At 37.1% G+C, this 25360-nt stretch overlaps 3 protein-coding genes across 4 annotated transcripts; 2 read left to right on the top strand and 1 right to left on the bottom strand.

Moving 5' to 3' along the window:
• The first annotated feature begins 35 nt into the window (after nt 1-35).
• PRL-1 (PRL-1 phosphatase) lies at nt 36-12557 on the top strand. Of its 2 annotated transcripts, none has more exons than XM_044395042.2 (10): nt 36-570; nt 7277-7354; nt 8318-8586; nt 8653-8819; nt 10056-10187; nt 10249-11933; nt 11992-12095; nt 12156-12172; nt 12234-12247; nt 12311-12557. In XM_044395042.2, the coding sequence occupies exons 3-6, from the start codon at nt 8467-8469 to the stop codon at nt 10358-10360; spliced, it is 531 nt and encodes a 176-aa protein (XP_044250977.1). In that variant the 5' UTR covers nt 36-570; nt 7277-7354; nt 8318-8466; the 3' UTR covers nt 10361-11933; nt 11992-12095; nt 12156-12172; nt 12234-12247; nt 12311-12557. The 2 variants fall into 2 exon arrangements, with proteins under 2 accessions (XP_044250977.1, XP_070067707.1); XM_070211606.1 differs by lacking the exon at nt 36-570 and adding an exon at nt 3854-3904.
• Nucleotides 5729-7354, top strand: LOC123003222 (uncharacterized). The gene is made up of 2 exons (XM_044395043.2): nt 5729-5889; nt 7277-7354. Exon 1 carries the CDS (start codon nt 5755-5757, stop codon nt 5881-5883), a length of 129 nt encoding a protein of 42 aa, XP_044250978.1. The 5' UTR covers nt 5729-5754; the 3' UTR covers nt 5884-5889; nt 7277-7354.
• Nucleotides 12314-23745, bottom strand: Ca-Ma2d (Ca[2+] channel Muscle-specific alpha2/delta subunit). Its single transcript, XM_017158471.3, has 11 exons — nt 23013-23745; nt 17254-18586; nt 16769-16945; nt 16634-16711; nt 16186-16562; nt 15973-16124; nt 15339-15844; nt 14980-15222; nt 14823-14916; nt 14317-14738; nt 12314-14247 (listed from the first exon to the last, which is right to left on the bottom strand). Exons 1-11 carry the CDS (start codon nt 23174-23176, stop codon nt 14137-14139), a joined length of 3657 nt encoding a protein of 1218 aa, XP_017013960.2. The 5' UTR covers nt 23177-23745; the 3' UTR covers nt 12314-14136.
• Between the last annotated feature and the right edge of the window lie 1615 nt (nt 23746-25360).

The raw sequence follows: 25360 nt of genomic DNA, 5'->3' as shown, positions 1-25360 counted from the left end.
TTTTTTGCCTAGGTATTTCCACCCGATCCACACATGGTCCTATTAGAAATCACAAATTTTTTCGAGAGCAACGTCTACTTCGATTGCAAGTAAAATACACCTGGAAATCAGTGGAAAATTGTGCAATCTTGTGCTACAAACTACACAGATCCTTTTCCCCAGAAAACAAAGTGAAGCTTATTGATTTTAACCCATTGGTTCCGCCCCGCGCTGACTGTGTGTGTTTGCGTGTGTGCGAGAGAGACTGTGCGACAAAGAAATTTGAGGTTAGGCAGCAGACGGATTTCGCGTTAATGTCGCCCAAAAACCAACTATTTTCTATTATTCTCAATATAAAACACTTATAAAACAGTTCAACTGAAGAGACAGTCAATTACAATTGTCAAAAAAGAGCAATAGTTGTGGTCGTACAAAGACACACACACAAGGAAATTGCATTCGTGGATTTTGTGTCTGTGAGAGTCGAGCGGTGCGTCTGTGTGTGCGTGTGGACGTGAATTCAATTTTCTCGTGCACGAAAAGCAACAAAAAAGCTTCAAAAGTTATACTCAAATGTGTATGGCAATTGTGGTAAGTGTGGGCGGGGATCCGTTAAAACCAAGTATTTTCAAATAATACATTTTCATTGTTCAAAATTGTGCCAAACGACAATGAGCACCCACACACTGAAAGCCACGAAAAGGGTGTGTTTGTGTGCGTTTACATTCTTCTTTTTTTTCCCCCTATTACCAACATTTTATCTGTTTGAAGTCTCTAAGAATTTTGGGCTATAAATGGAGTAATGGGTTTTTATTATCTTTTTAATTATTTTTTTCATATTTATTAAGTCTTGAAAATCTGCAATACCTTATGTTGCCTTTTACCTAAAATTGCATCCGATCCAAACACTATTCTTTTTACCAAATCCTATAAATATTCTTTAGTACTCTAAAATATTTAATGTATAAATAAAAATAAAAATATCAAATATAATTTTATAATTTAAAAAATTTATTTATTTATGAACCGAATAAAACCAACTTTTTTTTACCTTTAATGACATTAAACTTAATAAAGAGAAATTAAAGGTCCATGCCTTTTTTCTGTTTACATCAAATATTAAAAAAGTGCATAGCAATCACCAACTTTAATAGGTAAATTCACGCATTTTACTTTCATTCGACCCAGTTACCTGGTTAACTGCTGTCGCCAGTTGAAAGTAAATGTCAGTTGACCCAGTTTATCATCCGAATGGAACTAGGACAGGCCAGGAACATAAAACACAGCTTTTTTGGCAGGTTTTCTTTGCCTTCATACGTCATTTGCAGTGTATGTACATACACTGAGCGATATCTAATATCTAATCTACGAAGACATTTTAAGCAGATTTATCATATCAAAGCGAGAGCAAACAGTAAACAAAAGACACGGCCAAGAGATTCGTCTTTTGAGCGAAATACGCAAATCAGTTGGCACTTTATACTGAGCAAATGTGGACGTAGAAAAATTCTAGTGGAAAGATTTCCTCATTCGGCCATAACTTTTTAATTTTCACAATCAGTTATTCAACAAGGTTTGGCTTTGATTTGCTGTTATCTCCAGTTGTCGCATTTTTGCGACTGTGTTTATCTCGATCGCAGTGTTTGCTAATCGATATCAGTAAATTGCGTCAATTGGAATTGAACGAGCGGTAAAAAAAACAACCCGGCAACAAATACTTAATGGCATATAGCCACAGGAGTTCATTTATTTCCCAACTGGTGGTTGAAAATCACACAGAGATCCATTTTTTAAATCAATTCTCTTGTCAGATTTCTTCTTCTCTCCGCTTTATTTCCGTTTGGGGTCTCTTGTCCTTGAACAAGTTCAATGATATTACCCCGTCCATATGTACAAACAAAAATCTCATTCAGTTGTGTGTTGATTTTCTTTTATTGTTTATTCGTGATAAAAAACAAGAGCGAAAAGATAAGCGTTTCAAACAGGGAGAATCATTTTAAAATCCGGTTTGGTTTTATCAAAAAACTTTCCCAACGAATTTGTAAAATATAAAAGATCAGTTAACACATTACTTACTAATTCCCGATAATTAAGTCGCGTCCATCAAGACTATTTTCTCCTCACTATGAATTGTTATTCATAGAAGAGTATTAGAAGTCATTAGAACCCTTTAAAATCACGTTTTTAAGTAAATAGTCGGAAATAGTCGTATCTAACATTTTATTAAATTCGATTTTCTTATCAAAAATATTCCTGAGTGGCCCGAATGATAGAGATTACGTATACGCCTGTGTATACAGTTTCTTCTTTTTTATTTGATTCCAGCCGTTTGCATTTTGTTGTCTGTTTTCTGCGTTTATCTGCTTTCCACCAGTTCTTAAATGTTCTATATTCCTACACATACAAATATCAATTGAGTTCTTCGAAATATATGGAAGAATTTATGATCATTAAACTGTTGCCACCAATTAGTTTGAGGTCATTTTGATTTAGTGAAATTTATTGGTTCTCTGAGCATCTTGAAGTAAGCTTCTTAACTACTACTCCATGCTGAAATTCAACTGCGAACTAATTAGATACGCTCTTACATTTGTTGTAAGCACTCGCTAATTAGAACTTGCGAAATGGAATGAGAGTTGTTGGGAACTTTCAAACAACTTTTCCTGGTTATATATCATCGGGCTGTATTTTTACTGCTGTCACGTTTTGGCAGCTTGTGTGCAGAATTTCACCAATACATGTCATATCCGAAAATAGAACAAAAAAACAAACAACAAAGCATGCAATACGATTTACAAACGTCAGTGGGCGATGAAGGGTGGTAGATAGGGGGACATTGGGGGAAATGCCACCACCCACCGCCCACCGACGACCACCATGCCCATTATTCTATATATAGAGCGCGGTTTGTCCTCAATAGTTTTGCCCTGCCCTTGGTTAAGGCAAAATACCCAAAACTAACAACTAAAACGACATTTTGCTAGTGTACCCAGTACCCAGTACTCTGTACTCTACTCCCTGTCTCTAAATCAACCTTGAAGGACATGCAATTTGTGGCAGCGACATGCATTTGATAATTGCAATAACAAGACAAGATTGTTCATTATTATTTATTGTTATTGTTTATTCATTTTATCAGAACCAAACAACAACAGCTGTTTCACGATAAAAAGACGATGACGCATAAGAAGACGCCTGTGGTGCGTCACGAAAAAAAACATCGTCGACCACTTGGCAACTGAAAGACGGTTGGACTTTTAGTTCCCCCATAGCTTCCATTTCCTGCTCATCTCCTCTTCGTTGGCCAGGATGCACACAGAAAAGCTTCTGGGCAAATTCAAAATTTCCATTATGGCGAAATAACGAAATTAAGGATGGCAGGAGGTTGTGGTGGGGACTGGGCATGGTCACATGCCCCATCCTCCATTAGTAGTCGCAAAATCAATAACTCGTAACTTGGACTCAGTCCCAGTTTGAGTAGCTTGCGGTGCACGAAGCGAATTATTCGTCCTTCCTGGGTTCCTAATACCTATACTTTGCAAATCTGGGAATGTGCGTGCCTCATGTTTGATTAACTAAGGTGAACTAATGTTAACCAAGCCTAATTGATGGGTTCTCGGAATATTAAGAGATATATTGCGTTAGTAAATAAAAGTTCCGAGAGTTTCTTTAAAGCTAACGAATTTTACAATAGAGCTTGAAAATATACCATGATTTCGAAATATTTTTTCCTTTGAAAACATCGATATTATCGATAATTTTTCAGCTCTATTATAAAATCAGTTAAAATTAAAGTTGGCTCTGAATTTTATTTCAGTGCTCTATAAATTATTGAATGCCCAAATCGAGTGTGTCGTGTCGAGTATATCATTTCCGAATTAATTATTCATAAATCAAGTATTCCCCCAGAATTGTTTATGCTTTCGTAAGTTATTAAAACATTGTTTAGTCTACCGAGTTCCTGCTGAGTTGAATTGCTGTGAGTTGTTAATAATAAAAAGTGTGTGAAAAAGTGCCCAATCAGTTTGATTTTGGTGTATAGTGTGGTCTGCATTATGTCTGGCTTTGCCGTCTGGGTTTTGTTGACACCTACCTGTAGACAGATATTAGTTTAGTAAGCTGAGGCTTGAATGGCAGTTACCCTCATCACATTTCTTGCTACTCATTTTCAATTTGTTTACATCGTTTGTGAAAAAACGATTGGTCGCGAAAATATGGCTGTCTGCCTTTTCAGGATTGAAGTTAAAGTCTAAACAAAACCTGAAAGCTGCCAAAGAAAAAAAAAGGGAATTGAATTGAAGTACTTTGAACCCCAAATCCAAACGCAGACACACCGGCATTCAATGACTTTTTTATTTATCCCATTTGGTTTTTTTTACCTCTAGATTTCTTCGGATCCAACTTGAGCCCTTCTTTGTTTCTCCATTGTCTGCCACGCTGTCTATGTTGTCTGGTCCTGGTCTCGGAAAAGTCCAATCAACTTGGCTTTCAGACAGAGCACATCTGCTACCTGAAAAGCATTAAAAAAAGAAAAATTGCATTAAGGCACATTTACAACATTGGTTTTGCCTTAATCGCAAAGTATAAATGAACTATTATAAACTATTTATCGAAGCTTAAATCTAAAAAAAGGGGTATTTATAGGAATTCTTAAAAAAAGGTATTTCCAAATGTCATTAAAAAAATGTGTAAAATTCAATGTTGTGAAAATGTGTGTGTATCGATGGGCAGCCAAGTGTGACAACTATGTACTTAGTATACATACATATGTTAAGTAACTATATAGCCACAATTGTGAATTAGTCTCCCGCTATGCCATTTGCCTACATCTTGATTGGATTCAACTGGTTTAAATGTGCGACTATTTTCATATTAAGTTACATGTTTTCGTGCGACTTAGCCTTCATTAACTGTGCATATAATAAACCGCATTTAGCTTTGTTTATTGCCCTTAAATAACGACTGACCTTGGGATCCCGCAAAAGTTGTATCTGCCCGCAAAACTTTCTTTAACTGAGCCAGTGCACTTAAAAAGTTGTTTAATTGGTTATCTTAAATAAATATATTACAAATGTTGACACAAACTTTTTATTTTGCGTCCCCAAAGCTTTTAGATTTTTTCAAGGCATTATTTATTTGGGTTGTTTCGAATTATAGTTTTTCACCCAGTTAAAATATAATATTCCCATGCCATTCCACATCCAATGCTTTTATGACTTTGTCCATTTATAGCTCTTTAAATTATTGAACAATTACATGAATTTATGGTTTGTATTGGCCATAAATTCAAGTGTTTGTTATGCGATGTCAACACCATTTTTGTTTTGGTTTTGTTTTATTGCACTCTAAAATACAGCAATGTTTAAAATAATAGTGTTGACATAGTGATACACTTTTTTTTAAAGGCTGGAAAGAATACAAAACAAATCAAATTTCGGTTAAGATGTTATAAACTAAGCTAAATTAAAAGGAATTTTTTTTTAATTACAAATATTTAACTAAAAGTACTAGTAATTATTCCCTCATAGTATTTGCACAGCAAACCTTTTAAAGCGCTTTAAATATGCAGCAGACTGTAGAATATTTTTTCTGGGTGGCGAAGTGGGGGCGGTGAGGGGGCAGAGAGCAATCTCTTCGCATGAGCGATTGGAGAGATGTGCGTCATGGGACTCTCTCAGCTCTCTCCGGCAATGGAGACTTACTGCCGGAGAGGGGGCCGTGGCCCCCATACAAATGGGCGGCGATGAGTTGACAATCGCCAGTCGATTGCAAAACATGAGAGAGTGCTCATCGCGCAGCAATACGCGTCTGCTTAGTGTGGTAATCGTAATCGATCAACGTCTCAGAATCGACACTTGTCGATATTTAATCGAGATCCTATCCCGCCGCATCACAGGCGATTAACGATAGGTAATTTGAATTTATCCGCTTGCCAGATGAGAAGGACCATTCTCAGTAGTCCCCAAAAACTGAGAGAAGATAGTGCTTTCCGATCCGCTCATAAAAGCGATTAGTGTCTTGGCAACGACACACCGGTCGATATCTAATCGTGATTTCATATAGCCGCATTACAAGCCTATCGTAATCAGCAAATAATCATTGCTCTTTGATTACAACGTTGAAATATATATATTGGCACTAATATATTTATATATTCGCCTGTGTGACTGTTGAATTTCGCCAAGACGCAAAACACAAAAAATATATTGCATAAGTCACAAGTAAAAACCGACTGGGAAATAGCATCAACAAAAAGTGTTGTTGCTTAACATGTCATGAGGTAAACACACAGACAGGCCAATCTAGTATGTACTAGTATGTACTAGGTGCATACAAACAACAAGTGAAAGTTCTCACTTCTATCAACAAAAATTTGCTTCTCTTTTTTTTTTTTTGCACCCGCTTCTTAATTAGTTCCACGCGTTTCTATATCATACGGTATTCCATTATGGATTCCCCTACGATCCGAATGCCTTTTCCTGGTAACAATCGTTGGGCAAAGTTTCAATAGAACTGCTCGCCTACTTTAGGCCAAAAATGCAAAAATAAACACAGGTCGCACTGTGCCCATAAAAAATGGAATATTTGCTTAAAGAGTTATCGCATTTGTGTAGATATGCACGTTGTATACTTATATGCGGAATACATATTATACAATCATTGTTCTGGTTCTGTCTTTATTTGAGAACTCATTTTATACATATGTTTTTCACGATCAACAACGGAATATAAATAATGTAAATGTTCTTGGAAATGAGCAGAAATTATCTTGGATCGCTTTTGGGGAACAAAATTTAATGTTTTCGTTCAGAGAGCAGACGACCGACACACTTCAAATGTGTCTACAAGATTTTAAAATATCCACTTGAAAGATTTCCTATATTTTTTGTTTTCTTTTCTTTACAATAGTTGATGAAAGTTTTTGTCTATTTTTGAGATTTATTACTTTTTAGGAAATGACTATATTTCTTAAATCAATACATTAGAGCAATATTTTTAGTCGATTTTTCTTTGATAGCATTTTCCCTTACGGCTTTGTAATATACGGATATCAATAATATACATAGTTTACTCATTTCGCTTATGGACCTTAGCCCTTACGGCATTTGAATGGCCTTTTTTTTGCCGTTTCTCTTCTGTTCCATGGTTTCTATTTGCATGTGACTTTTGGGAGTGCCTCTTTGCTTTTTTTTTACAATCCGAATTTCTTTGTAAACTTTAAGCTTTAAGCTGATTTTTTCCAATATATTGAAGCTTCAATTATAATTTATAAATATTATTTTGTTTGTACTTACAGTTGGTTAGACCTGTTCCCACATCTATGGAGTTTCATCTAGACAGTGCAGAATACTGCCAGGCACAGCACAAATAAAAAGTGAGTATGGGTTATTTTCGCCGCGGATCTGGACTTTTTGTTTAATTAATTGGCTCAAGTTGTGCGGGCGGGCGAGTGGGTAGCGATGGAAAGGTCACTTGACGTACTGTGACCTTTCTGGACAATTGCCTCCTTGGCCCGCCCTTAAGAACCAAGAACTTAGTGAAAAAGCGAGCACAGTGTGAGACGAAAATGGCGAAAGTCTCAATTATTTCATTGCGTGTAATTGAGCTAAATTGTTTTTTAGTTTCCCACGAATTGTTTTCAATTGAATGAACAAAGAGAAATCCAACAAAGAAGCTCAAACCGACTGACGCCAGATTTGTCGGGAACTCAACTAATTCAAGTCTTATTCCTTGCAGGTAAGCAATCCTCAAACAAGGCGGTGATAGCCTGAGTGAACACGGTCACCTCTTCGGAAGTCGACGTCGATAAGTGGTGTGGAGCAGATCAGCTAAATACCGTCAAGGGATCAGCTGATGTAGCGGCAGCAGCGGCCCCAATTAGACAAAGTCTGTCAATCTATGGGAGAGAAAGCAAAAAACTAAATTTTTAGCATCGCGGTGATCGCAGATCATATCACAGCAAGGAGATATTTTAATTTTTAACAACGAAACTGAGAAAAAGTTGTAATATTTGCAAGAAAACAAAACTAAAACTGAGCCCAAATCATTTTTGTTAGCTTAAAATACGTGTGACACTTAACAGGGAATCATTTTTCGGTCACAGAAAATTGATTGATTTTCTTTGTGATAGAAGAAAAATCCAAAATTGTACTTATTTAAAGAAAAGAAATAACAAGTTTTTACTTAAACGATAATTTAGGTTTGTGTTTCGGTGTAAAACATTTAAGCGTACGATACGAAATCAGAGTTAATTATATTTATATTTATTTTTTATACATAACTCAACCCTAAACGAAATTCAATTGTAAGCCTCTAACACGCTGAATTTTTAATCTAGAAATCAAACTACTTCCGTTAACAAACCAATCAAATCTTTGTGAAAACCAAACAAAAACCACACCTCAAGATTGTAAGAAAGTAAGAGACTTAACATAAGTGCACACACGAGTCCGAGAAACTCCTTCAGAACTGCTTTTGTAATTGTTTATGAGCATCACCATGCGTCAAAAAGATCTGCGCCCAGCCCCCGCTCTAATTGAGTACAAGGGCATGAAGTTCCTAATCACCGATCGACCATCAGACATAACAATTAACCATTACATTACGGTAAGCTAAAGCAATTATAATTTTCATACAAAAACCCCACTCATTTTTTATATCGTTCATATGTAGGAGCTGAAAAAGAACAATGTCAACACTGTGGTGCGCGTATGCGAGCCCAGCTATAATACCGACGAGCTCGAGACACAAGGCATTTCTGTCAAGGACCTGGCCTTTGAGGACGGCACCTTCCCGCCTCAACAGGTCGTTGACGAGTGGTTTGAGGTCTTAAAGGATAAGTAAGTAAAATGATAACGCTCTTGTATTCGAGTAGATTATTATTATTTACTTAATTCTATCTTTTGAATCTCATTTCTTACATTAAGCGTAAGACATTGGTCTAGATTTCACAATAAAACTGGAGCTGTGTGTAGAATTGGTCATTACTTAAATTAGTAATATTAATTAAGAAGCATCTTTGAGTTATTTTAAATTTAACTAATCAACTTTATTTTTTAACAAACTAGTTTAATGAAATCACAGCTCCAGTCCTAATAGTTACATTACTAATCATAGTTTAGCCATATAAAAATATATTGTATTATTTTATTTAAAATATAATTTCCAAGTTATCATTAACCATATTCGAAGTATACGCGAATATACAAAAAGTAACCTCAAGTGATTTTGATCAATTTATTCAGTATTATTTATTGCTTTATGCCACTCAATCGAATGATAACAAAATATTACTACATTCAACTCAAAATAAAAGCCAACGAAAATCAATATGCTGCGCTAGCCACATATCCAATGAGCTGTTACAAAAAGTGATCCACACATCTAAAGAGAACCACATTCAGAAGATGTATAGAACCCCGCTTGTAGACCCCGCTATCGCCTTAGCTGCTAACTTTGTATAATTTCCAATGCTCATCAGTTATAAGTTGCTGTACAGAATTTAGTTAAATCAAAACTTCTGCACATTCCTTCTCTCATACTCTCTCAATGTTTTCGGTTTGTAAAAATTTCGAATTCCACTCACCATAAACAACTTGTATTACCTGTAAGCTATCAAACTTGATCAACGAGAACTTACCTTACCTTCCTATATGATTCGTTTCGTGTGCTATTTTATGATACCGCTGCTGCTGTGCCCTAGTTTTAGAAAGTCCACAAGCGCCACACTATCCTACTACAAACATAAGCGATTCTCGCTCAGACACATACCAAAAACAGTTCCACCAACAACAGCAACTGCAACTGCAATAAGAACTTCAGCAACCAGAGCCAGTCTATCCGCAGCCACAGGTCGGGCCACAGATACAATTCCCCTAACAGCCAATGATAATCTCAATGATACTGGCGAGGCAGCCTCAGCAATTTATAATAATACTGCATTTGTTGATAATGAAACTTGTCGGTAAGCGTAGATCTATAGGCCTAGCCTAAAGCAATTTTAGTTCATAACAATAAAAGTAAGATCAGGTTTTTATTTTACGATGAAATATTAAATGCTCTTTTGCAACTTTCAGATATCAACAGAATCCGGAGGCTTGCGTCGCTGTTCATTGTGTGGCTGGTCTGGGACGAGCTCCCGTTCTGGTTGCCTTGGCACTGATTGAATTGGGCTTAAAATACGAGGCAGCTGTGGAAATGATTAGAGAGTGAGTAGCACTTTATACAAACGGAGTAGACATTATTTAATAATTACATTACATTTCCCAGTAAACGACGTGGGGCCATCAATGCCAAGCAGCTATCCTTTTTGGAGAAATACAAGCCAAAGGCGCGACTAAAGCACAAAAATGGCCATAAGAATTCATGTTGTGTGCAATAGATTTCCAAAACCATATGTATATTCCCACCAGATAAAAAGTGTTCATTTTTTCAAAAACAAAAAAAAGCAAGCGGATAGAAAAGCAAGTGAAGAAATATAAATTGATAGGCAACAAAGCGAGAAATGGAAATAATCAAGTACCACAGTGAACCCAAAAGAATAGACGGAAAATTGAACCACAGCCCCAGTAATTATTAAACCTCAAATCTCAAATTGAAATGTATTGGCAACAATTGTGTAATTTGTATGTATTAATTAATGTAATTTATTGTTATTTTACGATTCGATTCAGCCATCCCACACCAAGCTAAAAAAAAGAGTTTAATTTTACGCCCTCAGCATATATAAACAGACTTATACGCATATGTTAATTATGAATAGCCCGTATACCCCATTAAATGGTTGTAGAAGGCTCGTCAAAGTAGTTTGAACCTGTTTTTCTGGATTAAACTATTCTGGAATAAACACAAAATCTAAATGTAAAAGCAGCAAAGGAAATTATTAAACAAAAATGTCAAATAGCGAACTAGAGGAAAGGTGTATGGTGAAGAAAAAATATCTACTTAACAGTCATATTCTAAAAACGGGAAAATGTACTTAATCGCATATTAGTTTGGAGCTTACCCCCCGAAAATTTGCTTTATGTATGTTTTACTGTTTACTTTTTTTGCACTGTGCACATAATTTAGCTATCAACAAAGCAAGGCATAATCTATTTAGATATTTGTTTTTAACTTACATTTTAAAAACACATTTGTTTATATTAGAGCCTTCTTTTTATATGCTAAACACATTGCTTATTTGAACAATACAATACCAATCAGCCTCGCACATATATGCATAAGTTCTTACGCATGTGTGTGTGACTCAAAGATATATATATCTATATATATAATTAAATATATATATGTATTATAGAACTACAAAGTTTTACATTAAAGACTACATACATTTAAACTCAAAAATTGCATGCAGTAAACGAGCAAATAAAAGGAAAACTTCAAACCAGCAGCAGCAAAAAAAAAATAAAATAAAAATTGAGAAAATGAACATGAAAAAAAATTAAACCTTATTGTAAACAACAAATTAACAAATTATAGTGTGTGAGAAGGAGGCGATAAAAAAGCACGAAGAAAAAACACAAGCCGAAAATAAAAACAAATATAATGCTTACAAAATAATTTATCCAAAATATTGAATTGTAATTTTTTAAAATGTTAGTCATTACAAGGAAATAAAAATGATCTATATTAAAATTAAACAATGTCATTTATTACTTACGTTTTTATTGAATGGAAATATTTTAAAATTCTCGTATTGCATTATTTTCTCACTAGCAACTGAGAATTGAAGCGAACTGTGGAAAATAAAAGAGCAACTGATAATTCATTCGTTCCAATGAGAGTTGGTAAATTACTATTTATTATTTACTATTGCAATTCCCATAAAGTTATTGTTGTCCGTTGAGTTAGTCCGTTCATTATAGCTAAGAAAAACACACGAAATGTCGAAATGGAAGTTTGTCCTTTTTTTTATTTTCTTGGTGCCACGAAGCCACTGCATAGAGAAAAATGTAAGATCGTCTCCAAATCCATTTACTAAACGTATTCTTGACCCAGCTCTTCTTAAAGTCAAAGCCTATTTCAATAATTTATGCTGCAATCACTGATCTTCTGCCGAAACTTGAAAAGGAACATCAAACGCTATACGCTCGAAGGCAATTATGTCCTAATAGGTCTGTAAAAAAGCTAAATTATAAAAAAAGAATAAAAAAATTTGTTTTGCCTATTTTTAGCTCAAAGGATTTAAAAGGTTGGTTTTGAAAATATATATCACTAGAACATAATTGAACTAATTTGCCTTTTTTTTGTAGACTTTTATCATACAGTAAGTCATTATGATTATATTTATTATCAGTTCTTAAACTTGAGTAATGTATCTTACTTACAGCAATATTTTGGCCTTGCTTCACTGGCTATAATTCATCAGAAATTCGTGATTATACACAATATGCTTGAGTCTTGTCCAAATCTAAAAACCGGCAATGTACTACTTCCGGTGATAATGGATTAGAGCAGTGAAAATAAATAATTTCGAATGGAGAAATTATTTATACGTTGCCCTCCTTCAACAGACTGTTTCTGATCACACTTACCGTAACTAGAAACCGAAATAAAATTAAAAATCCTTTTTAATATTTGTCGACGATTAGTTCATTTATTCTGCTAAGGAAATTTAAAATGTTTATCGTTTCTTTTTGGTTTCAGTGGACATGTCATATACATTGTGTATACGTGTCGAAATTTAATAAAATGTGATTAAAAAGAGTCGTAAACTCATAGAGATGAACATTAAATGGATGATGAACTTGCAAATCCACGTATACCATTATGACTAGATTTAGTTATGTAATATTTTTTATACATTTTACAACGTTTAAACACTCCAAAAAATAAATGTTGTATTAGTAATTCAGTTTGTTTAAAAAATTACATTTAATAGTTAACTGGTTTCATTCCATTTTTCCATTCATCCTAGCATCTTAGCTCAGCTTTAAAAACGCCGTCTTCATTTTGATTTCATTTCCTTGAAAATAATCTTAATTTAACTTGTCTTTATTATAATATTAATTTTTTTTTGTTTTTGGTTTCTATGCATAAATTCATAAAGTTCATAAATTGTTTCCACATTCGAAATACGATACAAAGGCAATTAGGTTTTGTTATTCATATTAGGTTTGGTTTTCCGTTCCATCTTCTGTGTAAATCTTGCTAAAGTTTTTCGACTAAGTGTAAGGCCTGAAGAGAGCAGGAAATTATAGATGGGTTTTCAAACTCAGCATTTAACAAGTATTGCATACTTTACAGGTGGTCCTATAATTGGTTTTTATAAATCTGTGCGTTAACTTTGCCGTTTTAAAAACACTATATTTAATAAAATACATTTTACAAAACAGGAAGGAAACATTAACAAAATGTTGCCATATTAACAATAAATATTATCTGTTGTAAACCGTTTTGCGTTGTGTTAAAAAAAAACCATATTCTTCATTTTCGGCTGGGAAAAAATATTCCTAATAAAAATAAGTGATTTGTGTCTTGTTTTTGTTCTTTCATCGTTTTATCGTATTTTCGTAATTATACGTTTTCATTGTTGTAAAAAATCAACTAAGTTTTATAAAATTACAAAAATAATTGTCATTCGAATTATTTTTGTTCGCACTTACTAATTTTTACTAAGGTATTCATTTAATATTTGGCATTGGTTGCACCATATTAATCTATCAAAATAGTCAGTGAAACGTTTGTTTTTTTTTTGTCTATAGGCGGTATGTTTATAAAAAAACGTTGCTTTTTTTAATATTCTAGGAAACTTGAAGGAGCAGCTTGGGGGACAATGAAACTCATCGTGTGAAAAGGGGTTTCAACTTTAAATGGTTGGTCTTTAAGTTGCCTTCTCCTTTTTAGCAGCAGCCTTCGTCGATTCACTACATTTATAAAATAAAGTAAGACCAGTTTCATAACTTTTGGCGCAGTTTGTAAGTCTAAGAGTTGAAATTGTTCTTGCTTAGTGGTTTTTAGTACCGAAGATTGTGCCAGTTTTGGTTTGGTTTGCGCTGTTGTTAAACATTCGACAAGTATTGGACTACGGCATAGTTTACAATCTATAGAAAACAAAAATATATATACTTATGTATAAACAACAAACCGATCGTAGTCGCGTATAGTACATAATATATCTGTTCTGTATAATATATAGTTGTGTGTACATAATTCCTAACGCATAAAGCTGTGCGTCAGGTAAAACATTAAAATTATGGTCAGCGGCAGCAGCTGAAGCGTTAGACCCAGCCGCGAGGCATTGCCGCAATAGGTGTAGAGTTCCTCCTAAAAAAGGAGATAAAAAATATAATTATAAAACTATATTATTTTACTAAATTTTACCCCAATACTCACATCCTCGTGCTCTGTGAAGCACTCTTCGATGCGTCGCCGTTCGTAGAAGCTCATGTTGAGCTTATAGCAGGGAAACTCCTTATCGTATTCCATCCGTTGCGGTTCGGTGGTCAGGCGAACGCTGCGCGACGCATACAGGACATTGACCACCACCAGGACCAGATTGGAGTTGGGGATCTTCTTGATCCAAAAGGGTCTTGTTGAAGGCACCTCCACGACATCATTGATGCCCGTCAGGGCAGCGGGCTGCAGGGCGTAGAGAGTGGATCGCATGTCACAGGCCTTATAGATGGGATCTGGCTCGGGTTCGTCGAACATGGCGTTCTCGTCGTCGCTATCGTCTTTTGGCTTGGAAGCCGAGGCCTTTCCTCCATCGCCCACGGCCACGTACTCGTCCTCGATCTCGTCAGTATATTCCATAACTGAAAGGGTCACATAGTCATGTAAAATATTAATATAAAATATTTTAATTCAAAACTATTTAATTTAATGTAACTTATACTTACATGGTGCTCCATCAGCCCACCACTGAATCCTCTGGTACTGAAAGAAGAGCCGGCCCACCAGCCACTTCCAGCCAAAACTCAATAGTCGCAGGGGCTTGAATGGGTAATGGGATATAATTTAGTTAAACTTTGGATATAGATATAGCACATAGCTTACATGCAACAGGCCGTGGCCATCGCTGCCCGCCTTCGGCTCTTCCTTGCACTGTTCCTGGTAATCGTAGACCTCAATGCTCAGAAAGATCCCCTTTTCCACCATCGCGGCCATCACGTCGCCGTGGAACTCGCCGAAGAACTTGCCAGTGGTGTTGACATTCTGGCCAATCACTATGTACGCGTTATTGTCAATCACCACACAATCCACATCGTCGGCCAAGCAGGTGGGCATGCAATTATTGCACTACAAATGGAATAAGAAATTATCATATTTTGTACTACTAATGAATATTTTATGCAAGATAATGTATCAGAATTGATACTATCTATAATAATATCTTAAAATATACTTCAACTCACATGATCCACTGCGGTGATGCTGAGGAAGCGTTCAAGCATATTAGAGTGGTTAAACTGGAAGCCCACCACACAGGCGGGCGCCTCCTTGCCGCCGTCCCTTGGGAAGATGGCGTGCGAGGCGGTGACCTTGACCTCGTTGTTTTCCATGGGATCGTCGTAGTACTTCACCGAGTACACGAAACTCTCCGATCGGTCCTCGTGGTGCTGCAGGATGGCACTCTTGTACCAGGTCTCGTCGATGGCCGTGGTGTGGTAGTCCCCGAACTCCCGATCCGTATCAACCTCAACCTCCCCGAAGATGAACTGCCAGCGGGTCAGGCCGCTCATGGTGGCCACAAATCGAAGATCGGCACCGAAAAGCTTAATCAACTGTAACTCCTCCTCGCTCTCGAACCGCCAAACGCCATAACTGGAGTTTGTCACCTTGGCATCGAAGATGAGCAGGTGAACCAGCTCCTTGTTGCAATAGTAGGCATCATCACCCAGCGTTTTGCGGCCGCAGTTCACTGGAAAATTAGGAAATTTTAGAAATAATCGATATTATCGAAACAATATTGTTAAATTATCGAAAATATCGATTTTTTCATTCTCTAATTTCTAATGTTTGGATTTTGATTTGAGTTCCAATACTTACAATCATCTTTGTCATCCCAATCGGATTCATCCTCGGCATATTGCTCTGGCCACTTCCAATCGTTTTTCATCATTTTGCCCAGGAATTCGCGCAACTCATCCTCGGGTGTTTTGAACTCATGACCCTCCAGATAGTGATACTTGCAGTAAACCCTATGAAATTACGACAGTTAAGTATATTTGCAATATCTATGAGAGATGTCCCTTAACGCACCAATCGGGATGGACCTTCCAGTTGTCGCCGATAAAGAAATCCGATATATTTATCTTCATGTGCTTGTTCTTGTCCACCTCCTCGCCGACCTTAATCCAAGTCTTGCCATATTCGGTGGGCATAACAATGCCCAAGGTGAACGGAGTATTGGGCAGGGGGGCAAAGAAGTAGTCCTGTTTCTCCTCAGAAACGCGGCGCATCTTGTCGTAGTGGAACTTCACGGATATGCTCTTAAACTCATTGCTTTCGTGTCGCACCATTGCATTGCGAATATTCAGAATCGATTCGCCCGGCTCCCGAGGACTTTGGTCCTCGAAAAGATGCTCTACCTCGGTGAAGTCTATGCTGTTGTAGTTCGGATTCATTTTGCCATTGGTCTGGGATGGAGGAAATTATAAAATAAATATTAAAAAAATTAAATTATTATATAAACATGGCATAAACTTACCCCAATGGGCCGCAGATCGGGATGCAGCAGAACATAACCATTATTGGACACCACAAAAGAGTAGCCGTTAACACCCAGCTAAAGAAAAATATACCATGAATACCCAGAGTTTAGTGTTTAATTCTCTTTACCCACCTTGTAGGGCAGTGTCAGCTTGTCTATATCTTCCACGGGCACGTCTGTTCCAGCGACTCCCAACAAACGTGCCCTCGGATTGGTGCTGTTAACGTGACGATAGGATCGATCGAAGGCTGGAACTCCCACAGATATCATCAGTCGAGGTCGTCGCTCATTTGAGGTTTTTGGATCGTACTGTTTGAGGAAAGACAAAATAATACAGTTTATTGTACTTAACCAATTACGAAAGATCAGTCACAGTTTAAAAGGCAGCGATTTATAATCTGAAGAGAAAATCTTTACTTTTCAAATTTTAATTCACATAGCAAGATTCATATCAATCGAAAATTTAAAAATAGTTGACTACTCCAAAACAATTTAGGATAAAAAATTAATTTAATTTTAAATAAGTTTTTTTTGAGTTGGGATAAAAAATGAATTCAATTTTAAATAAATTCTTTTGAGTTTATTAGAGTGAGTATTTTCCTAAAGTAACCACTAACCGTCTTGTCCGTAAAGGCGTGCGTCCAGGTGGGCGGGTGTTGTTCATTCTGCAGCACCAGGGGCGTGGCAATAACGTCCACGTACTTGAGCACCTCCTCTTGGACCTCATCCAATGTCTGGACATGCGAGTAGTATCCCCGATTCAGACAGGCCATCCACTGGATTTCGCGCACCTTGGTGACCTCCTTGCCCAGCAGATAGGTGAATATCCGAGTGTTCATCCGCGAAGTGCCGTTCTCGCCATTGCCGTGGTTGTACTTCTGAAAAACTTCGGTGGTATTGCCCGCCACTCCGTCGGTTACCAGCATTATGGCCTGGTTGCAGGTGGAGTTGGTGCTACAGTGGCGACTGTCGTAGTACTTTCGCAACAGCTGGAAGGCCGTGTCGTATGCCAACGTGAGATTGGCATAGCCCTCGGGATCTTCTTCCAGCTCCTCGATGGCCTGATTAAAGACCTCGATATTTTCGGGTGTCGCCTGGACGAGGGCTCCATTGAAACAGGGTATGATGTCCGTAACCTCATTCGAGTACCGTAAAATGGTAAAGAAATCATTGTTGGAAAAGGTCTCCAGGATACTGCGGATGGTGAACTTGGCTACGTGATGCCGGAAACCCGTCATTGAACCAGAATGATCCAACAGGATGACAATGTCCTTGGAGCAGGTGGCCGTCTCAATGTACCAGGATCTCTTCCGGCAATCGTAGGTATCGGCATCATCGCGATTCGCTCGGGCATCCGTCCATTGGCCAGCCGGATAGTGCCGTAGGATACCCGTGTCGGAGCCAAAGTACTGCCACGATAGGGCCGGATCGGATTGGTAGTTCTGCCTGAAGACCTCGTCCAGCTGCTCGGACCACATTATGGTCTTCAGCACCCGATCCGCACGATCCCAAATATTCGAGGGCACATGCACCGAACTGTGCTCCGTGTCCACTGGCGTATTGTAGAAGTGTGTGTCCGGATTTAGCTCCATGTCCTGGTACATCCACTCGAACTCCTTCTCGTTCGGCTCCAGTTCCTCGGAACTGTTGCCATTGTACTTCGAATACTTGCTCGACATATAGGTGAAGTTCTGCAGCGCGTAGGTGCGATTGAACTCAAAGTTCTCGTAAACGTATTCGGCCCGCTCCTGGATGCACCGCACCGCATCCATCTTTCTGGCCAGCATCCTGCCCACATTTTTCGTTATCGACTTGATCAGCTCGGTGCCGTTCTTCAGCTCCACGCGGGCATTGTACTCCTTGTACTTCTCCTTGATCTCCTGCGACTTGGTGATCTTCTGCGCCAGCGCGAACAGCTCGTCGCCAAATTGGGTGGCCCACTTGCCGACGCTGCAAGAAAGCGGAGAGTCCTTGGTTAATAATTTATAATTGCTCTTCAAATTTTTTTTAAATAAATAAATATAAATAATAAAATAATTTTTTAGCTAAATTTTTATTTTTTTTTCAAAAAAGTACCAAAAAGTTTCATTACGAACTTAACAAGGTATGACAACCCTTATTCACCAATATTTAATTCTATGTATCACCCGAAAAACTGCATTTATAAATATAGAACGTCATTTAAGGTAAAAATACTCATATAAAGTGAATTTTCGTAATTTTTTAAAAGATTAATATAAAGGATCGTTTTAGTTCGTTTTTAATAACTTTGTTCTTTATTGTCAACAAAAAACACAGTCCAATTAAAATCTTCTCTTGTAAAGTATCCAACCATAAAAAGGGGAAAACAGTAAACAAAACTTTGTCGACGTCAAAATTGCGCCAGCGAGATGTCAACCACCTGTCCGAGTTCCACTAATTCAATTAGCGCACATGTTTGCCAGTGGCGTGTAACGGGCGTTCTGGGGAGGTTGGGTGGTTGACGGGTGGTTTTCGCACCTCCTTACGCCTTACACCCGACCACGAAGAGGTGACATCGCCGTATTCCTGGCAGCGCAGTCGGCGTTTCACCACGAACAGCTGTTCGAGGTTGAGAAATCAACAAGTGCCTGCGCGCGCCGCTTCATTCTCTTTCTTTTATGTCTCTCTTTAAAAACTTTCTCTTCAAGAAATACTTTCTCTTACAAAATCAACTTCTCTTAAAAATATAGCATGTTTTCGGGACGATTCCATTAGTTAATGCATGCGACCAGCATGTCAAACGATGGATTGTAAAAGTTCAAGGGTTGAGTTCCCAAAATACTTTTGCATCACACAGGGAAATTAATTAAAAATGTTTGATTCAATTTTAAGGACGGCCATCTTAGAATAATTATTCTACACTCTTTTAAAAGTAAGCAGAAATGGAAATAAGTAAAATTTTTTTCTTTCGGTACATGTACAAAATATAAGTATTAGGTAAATAAAAAAGAGGAATATTTCTAAACTATATTTAAAGCTACAACCTATTTTCATTAAATCAAGCTAAATTGTCGAAATACTAACTAATGTCCGGGGACAGATTGAAAATATAGAATACTAGCATGCAAAAACTATTACAATTTTAGAATTGAATGCTGTGCAGCTCTAATAAGTAGTTTCTAAACAGGTTGTTCTTGATATTCGAAATTATTATTATGAGGTAAAGGTATAAAAATCTTTAAATCATTAAGTATCATTACTGATCTTATTTGGAAATTGATAAATATAAATAGGAACGAGGAAATGTTTTTACTCAGCAATATTTCCATTCTATTGTTAGGCAAAACATATAATTGAGCATCATTAGTATTTTTAGTAATGATTTAACGCTTTCCACAAGGAATTCAAGGGTATCGCCTCAGTGTATTTTAGAAAACCCATTAATAATTTAGTTAGTAGCGCCTAGCCAAATGCACTGGCCTGACAATCGGTCGCGTGAGAGTTTGGCATTTACTATAAACATTTAAAGGCATTATATGCCTGCGCATGACCGCACTATTTCATCGTGCTCTTTGGCTCTTGTTTTCAGTGCGGGAATCTCTTGACGTGGCTTTTGATGTCGCCGACGCTGCCGGCGGCGCTGTTTCGGCCATTTTCATTTCACTTCTGTCGCCGACGTTGCCTTTGACACAGTTATTCCGCTAGCCCCGAAGCAGCCCGAAATACCCCCGATGTGTGTTCCCCCCATATACCCCGCCATGCCCCCATAGACACCCTCAAGTGGTTTTGGCCCGGTCGGCGCTCGGTAAAATTGTTTTCTTCTGCTGGTTGGTAGTTGGAAATGAATGATGCCTCTCTCTGGCTTTTATTACGTTCTGGAGTTGTTCTATTAATTTGGCCACATTGCTTTGTCGTATCTCGTCCGTCATTGTTTTAGATGGCCCTTGTTAGCCCCGACCACGGAAAATGGGAAAGCCACAAGCACTCGGGGGAAATGTAATATTTACGGGGGTCACAGAGTTCTCTACCATCCCAAAAGGAAATCTCGGTACCACAGAAACTTTGACAAAACACTTAACACTTGATTTCGACGCAGAACTAATTAATTTTTCTTCCGTCTCATTTTTAATTCGAAAGAAAATCAAGAATATTTTTTCTATACATAAAATTAGATTTATTTAAAAATTTGTATACTAAGTTAGTATTACTAACGAAAAAACTATATTTTTTTAACATACTTATTTATTATTTATATTAATTTAAGGTTTATAATATATTTTTTTTATAACTATATCTGTTTGTTGCATGTCGAAAAGTAATAGGCCAAATTTTTCAGGATTCTTGCCAAACTTAATTTCAAAAGTGTTTTAAATTTAAGATTGTATTTTTATTACGGCTCCCTCAGACTTAAATAGCCATATTCTATTAATGCCATGCTGCAATGCGCCAAAAGACACAGTTCCCCATTTAATATTCTTTGTAATGCGAATGGACATTAAACTATTTTCGGTCTCTGCTCTTTTCCAGGCCACAATTTTGTGGCTATTTAGTAGCGCTAATTTGGTTTGGGATATTTTATTATGGGGGTTTTTGGTCGTTAATATTTGATTATTTATCATCCCATGATGTAGTTGGCTAATTGGACATTTACTTTATTATAATTTATGTGGCCTTGCTAAACTTTTTATGAGTCATTTAGATTTGTTTGCTCCGCTGGGGATGCTATTGAATAAGGCGTATTTCCCATAGGGATTGTGTATAAAAAATTATCGATGAATTTATTTATAATCTTTCTATGTTTTTCAAAATAAAATTAAAATAAGAAACATATTTCTGGAAAATACTTAGGTATTTAAAACAATCTTGACAAACAAGAAACCCGATATTTAATTTCCTTAATTTTATGTAATTACTCATTTAGGTCGCTATTATTTACCAACACGTTTACAAAGCAAACAAGAACTTAATTTGGCTCCTCAGCTCTCCTATTTATTTAATTAATTGTACAACTTTTGGCATTATGTTTGGCAGGCCCAAACAAAATGTCCCATAAAATATTCATTTAGCGTAAATAGGCGTCTGAGTTTCTACCGGCTCTACCTGTTCGCGTCATTCCCAAAGTCAGCATGTCAGACAAATAATTTTGATGTGACTTTATGAGAACTTGGGGCACAAAACAAAAATTGCCAAGCGCGGCGACCCTCGAGCAAGGGAAAAATATCAGGGAGAGAAAAATCTAGAGGAGCGGAATGAGTAACTGCGGGTAAAAATGCTGACGCACAAAGTGGAATAAAAATGTTCGAAACAAAAGACAAGACGCTTAAACACGCAATGGAAAATTGCAGGAAAAATAGGGTTACGACCTTTAGAATACCTCAAAATAAAAATATATATTCTTTATTTAAAAAACCATAAAATGTAAATACTTATGATCGTTGGGTTGCCTCATAAATTACTTTTTAGTGCCAATCTATTTTAATTGCAAACTTCCTTTTCAATTAAGCAAAATCACGTACTTCTATGCAATAAATTTCTATCTTAACATAAAACCTCTGCTTGGAATGTAATGAATTCTGTTGATTTACCCAGATTAAATTTATATATGCAAATTCCTAAGAGATTTTGATTGCGGAAGATTAATTAAGTGCCTTTGGCTTTATTTGGCTTTAACATTTTCCCCCCAAATCAAAATATGCACATGTAGATGTGAAATATTATATGCACATGCTTAGTTCAATAGCATGGTAATCTGACTCTCATTAGTAAACAGAATGGTTAGGATGAAAGCCAGGAAATGAACCGACTTGAATCTCATGTTCGGTCAAAAATACAATTAGAGATTCGAAATGATAGGAGATGATTCCAACTTGAAATTGAATTATAAATCAAAACAAGTGAGCATAACTGAAATGGCTCTCATTAGTTATTAAAATAAGGATAAAAAAAACGTTTAACTTCGGAGGCTAAATAATGGCTCATTGTACCATTAAAAACTGTAAGGCTACAAAAATTTATAAATATATTTGTTTTGACTTTCTTAATGGTTATTGTTATGCGCTGATATTTTATCGTTGGTTAAATGCAATTTTTTTAAATATTTATAATATAAACACCTAAACACGCTACGTTAATATAAGCTTATTCAAAGCACGCAGCCGAATAAGCCCATCTAATGCCCACGGGGAATATTGTGTAGAAGAAAAAAGCTGCCAACGAAATTAGCATAAAATGTACGAAAAATTAACGAGCGACGTTGACAACGAGATGAAGGCGGTGGGCAAGCCCCCTAATTGACTGGTTTTCAAAAAAAAAGGCCCACCCATTTCGGGATCCTTGCGTGCCCATTAAATGTAAATATCGTTGCTGACCAATTTTCACCTGCAAGTAGAAAGTAGAAAGGGGCTGCTAGACTTACTTTTCGTCCGCCGCCGAGGCCTCCGCCGCCCAGTGGGTGGAGGTCGAGGGGAAGGTGCCGCCATGCGGACCACAAATCAGCAACAACAACAGCGGCTGGGAGAGGAAAAATGCGGTCAAAATGACAGCGAAATGTGTCATCAACTTTTCGCATAAACCAAACATTTTTCTCGCATTTTCCTTGTGTTTTTTTGCTTGGTTTTTGTTGTCGATTCGATTCGATTCTCACGGGTATCGCTTGTAAGGACTATATTGCGGCATTTGGCCCCGTTTCTGGTTTCTGGTCAAAAAACCCGAAAAACCCCTTCAAAATTGATATACAATTTAGGGTGGAGTCGCAACGTTGACTGCGACGCAAGCAGAGATTTTCTTTTCGCTCTTCACCACACACACACAAACACAACGAACCGCACACGGGGCGTATGCGTAATGCGAATAATAATAACGATAATAACTGCGATTAAAGCGAGCCCGTGGAAAATGCGATTCTATTCATTTTCGGTTTGCCTCTAGAAAAGTTGCCACGATTTTCGTAATTTATTTTCGTATTTAAGTTTTCCCTCAGAGCTGCGTGCGTTGAAATTTTCTATATATAAACGGCGGGGCTCCGAACGATTTGATTACACATATGGAACACACTGTCGTTCCTCACTGTGTATGTGTATGTGGACGGGGCGATGTAGAATTTTCCGCGGGTTTTCCTATTTTCCGTGCCACGAGCCGCCGACGTCGAAGAGCTGCGAACAACTGAAAAATGGGGAAAACTTAATCGGATTTCTGGCAACCTCAAAATGCTTTCTATTTCTCTTCGCTGCTGTGCTCGCTCTTCAAAGAGAGAGTCCTATTTTTGGAGTCTCTCTCGTTGTTTACATTTTGAATGTCGCAAACAGCTGTTCTCGGCGGTTTTCCTTTATCTATTGATTTTGTCACGAGGGAATCCGTTGAATTTTCCCACGCGCCTCTCCTTTATGCCGCATATTCACAACAGAGAGGCGGGATTTCCGTTTCTGCAATTTTCTAAGAGTTCTCGAGAAGAGAATTTTCGAGATTCTCACACTACAAGAGTTTTTGAAATGATTTTCGATGTCCGTGGATATTATTCATAGCTTTGTTGACTCAAGAGATTCGGTTTTTGTTTGGGAACCGTTTATTTATAGAGGTTTATTAAGAGTTTTTAGGCAAGATGTTGGAAATTCAATTGTTATATGATAGCTATTCTTGGTGAACGAGATGATAAATATTTTAGGATCCTGTCGTAAAAAATTTATGATTTTATTATAATTTCAGTGTGAGCTTTACAGCTTTCCAAAATCGTTAAATTGCATCGACTTAACTTATTATCCAAAATCAAAAGCTGAGAAGTAAATAATATATATAAATAATATTATATAATGTTAATAAAGTTTTCAAGTGTTCTACTTTTGTATCTGAACTTGTATAATAAATTAAAATGACTCCTGGCTTCATTAAAATTCCCACGTTAGTCCTATCTCCTGTCGCTGGAGTCCTGTGGTGGTATTAATTGTTGAGTCACAATCATATGCCGCCTGCATATTTCATGAGCCTCAAATAAGACTTTGGGGGACCATCATCGTGCCATAATTCCGGATCAACCATTCTGCCTGCGTTTAGCAACCAAATCCAATTTCGGTTAGCGCAAAAACCGAAAAAGCACAGACACACATGAGAAACGAGAAAGTTAAGGGGCGCCTACCGCACATCAGCAGCGAACCCTCACCGAAATATCCGTATACATGTATTCGCATACAGGACTTCTGACAAGGACGTGCAGGATGCCAAGCACCAGTGCACAGACATGGAGAGACAGGGGTCAGAGGTTGCCATGATGACGATGACAACGCACTTAGTCAAATTTTTAATGAACTCAACAGCGTTTTACTTTTACACAGAACGCCAGTAGCAACGCGGAGTTTTGGTTTATAGACTTAAAGATACCCGGTAGTAAAACAAAAATGCCTAATAATCAGAAACAGCTTCTTCAATTGAGTAAAAATTTTGATGTAAAATTGGTATGTTTTTTTTAAATATGTACATTTTAAATGATGCTTTTATAAAATTATATTTACAAGTTCAACACATATTTCTAGGGTGCGTGTCATAACGCCCGGTGTCATAGCGCCCGCGGGCGCTATGACACACTAAAAAGTGTCATAAGACCCGTGGGCCTTATGACACTTTTACGAGTGTCATAACGCCCTTTCAAAAAATGTCATGGTGCCCCCGGGCGTTATGACACTTTAAAAAGTGTCATAACGCCCGCAACTTCTAAAAAATTCTAAAATGCATTTTGAGTTAATGAGAATACCGATAAGAGAATTACTTTTTGTT

This window comes from Drosophila takahashii, chromosome 2L, assembly GCF_030179915.1.
Source record: "Drosophila takahashii strain IR98-3 E-12201 chromosome 2L, DtakHiC1v2, whole genome shotgun sequence".
NCBI classification, from domain to species: Eukaryota; Metazoa; Arthropoda; class Insecta; order Diptera; family Drosophilidae; genus Drosophila; species Drosophila takahashii.
This window is presented reverse-complemented; position numbering and strand designations above follow the sequence as displayed.

What these genes read in the sequence shown, in the direction of transcription:
- Ca-Ma2d (XM_017158471.3), bottom strand. Translation starts at nt 23,176, where the DNA reads ATGTTTGGTTTATGCGAAAAGTTGATGACACATTTCGCTGTCATTTTG. An exon ending in ACGCCTTTACGGACAAGACG is followed by an intron (nt 16,946 to 17,253) that starts GTTAGTGGTTAC and finishes TTCCTCAAACAG; the next exon opens with TACGATCCAAAAACCTCAAA. An exon ending in GTGGGCTGATGGAGCACCAT is followed by an intron (nt 14,739 to 14,822) that starts GTAAGTATAAGT and finishes TGACCCTTTCAG; the next exon opens with TTATGGAATATACTGACGAG.
- PRL-1 (XM_044395042.2), top strand. Translation starts at nt 8,467, where the DNA reads ATGAGCATCACCATGCGTCAAAAAGATCTGCGCCCAGCCCCCGCTCTA. An exon ending in CAATTAACCATTACATTACG is followed by an intron (nt 8,587 to 8,652) that starts GTAAGCTAAAGC and finishes GTTCATATGTAG; the next exon opens with GAGCTGAAAAAGAACAATGT. An exon ending in GCTGTGGAAATGATTAGAGA is followed by an intron (nt 10,188 to 10,248) that starts GTGAGTAGCACT and finishes TACATTTCCCAG; the next exon opens with TAAACGACGTGGGGCCATCA.
- LOC123003222 (XM_044395043.2), top strand. Translation starts at nt 5,755, where the DNA reads ATGAGAGAGTGCTCATCGCGCAGCAATACGCGTCTGCTTAGTGTGGTA.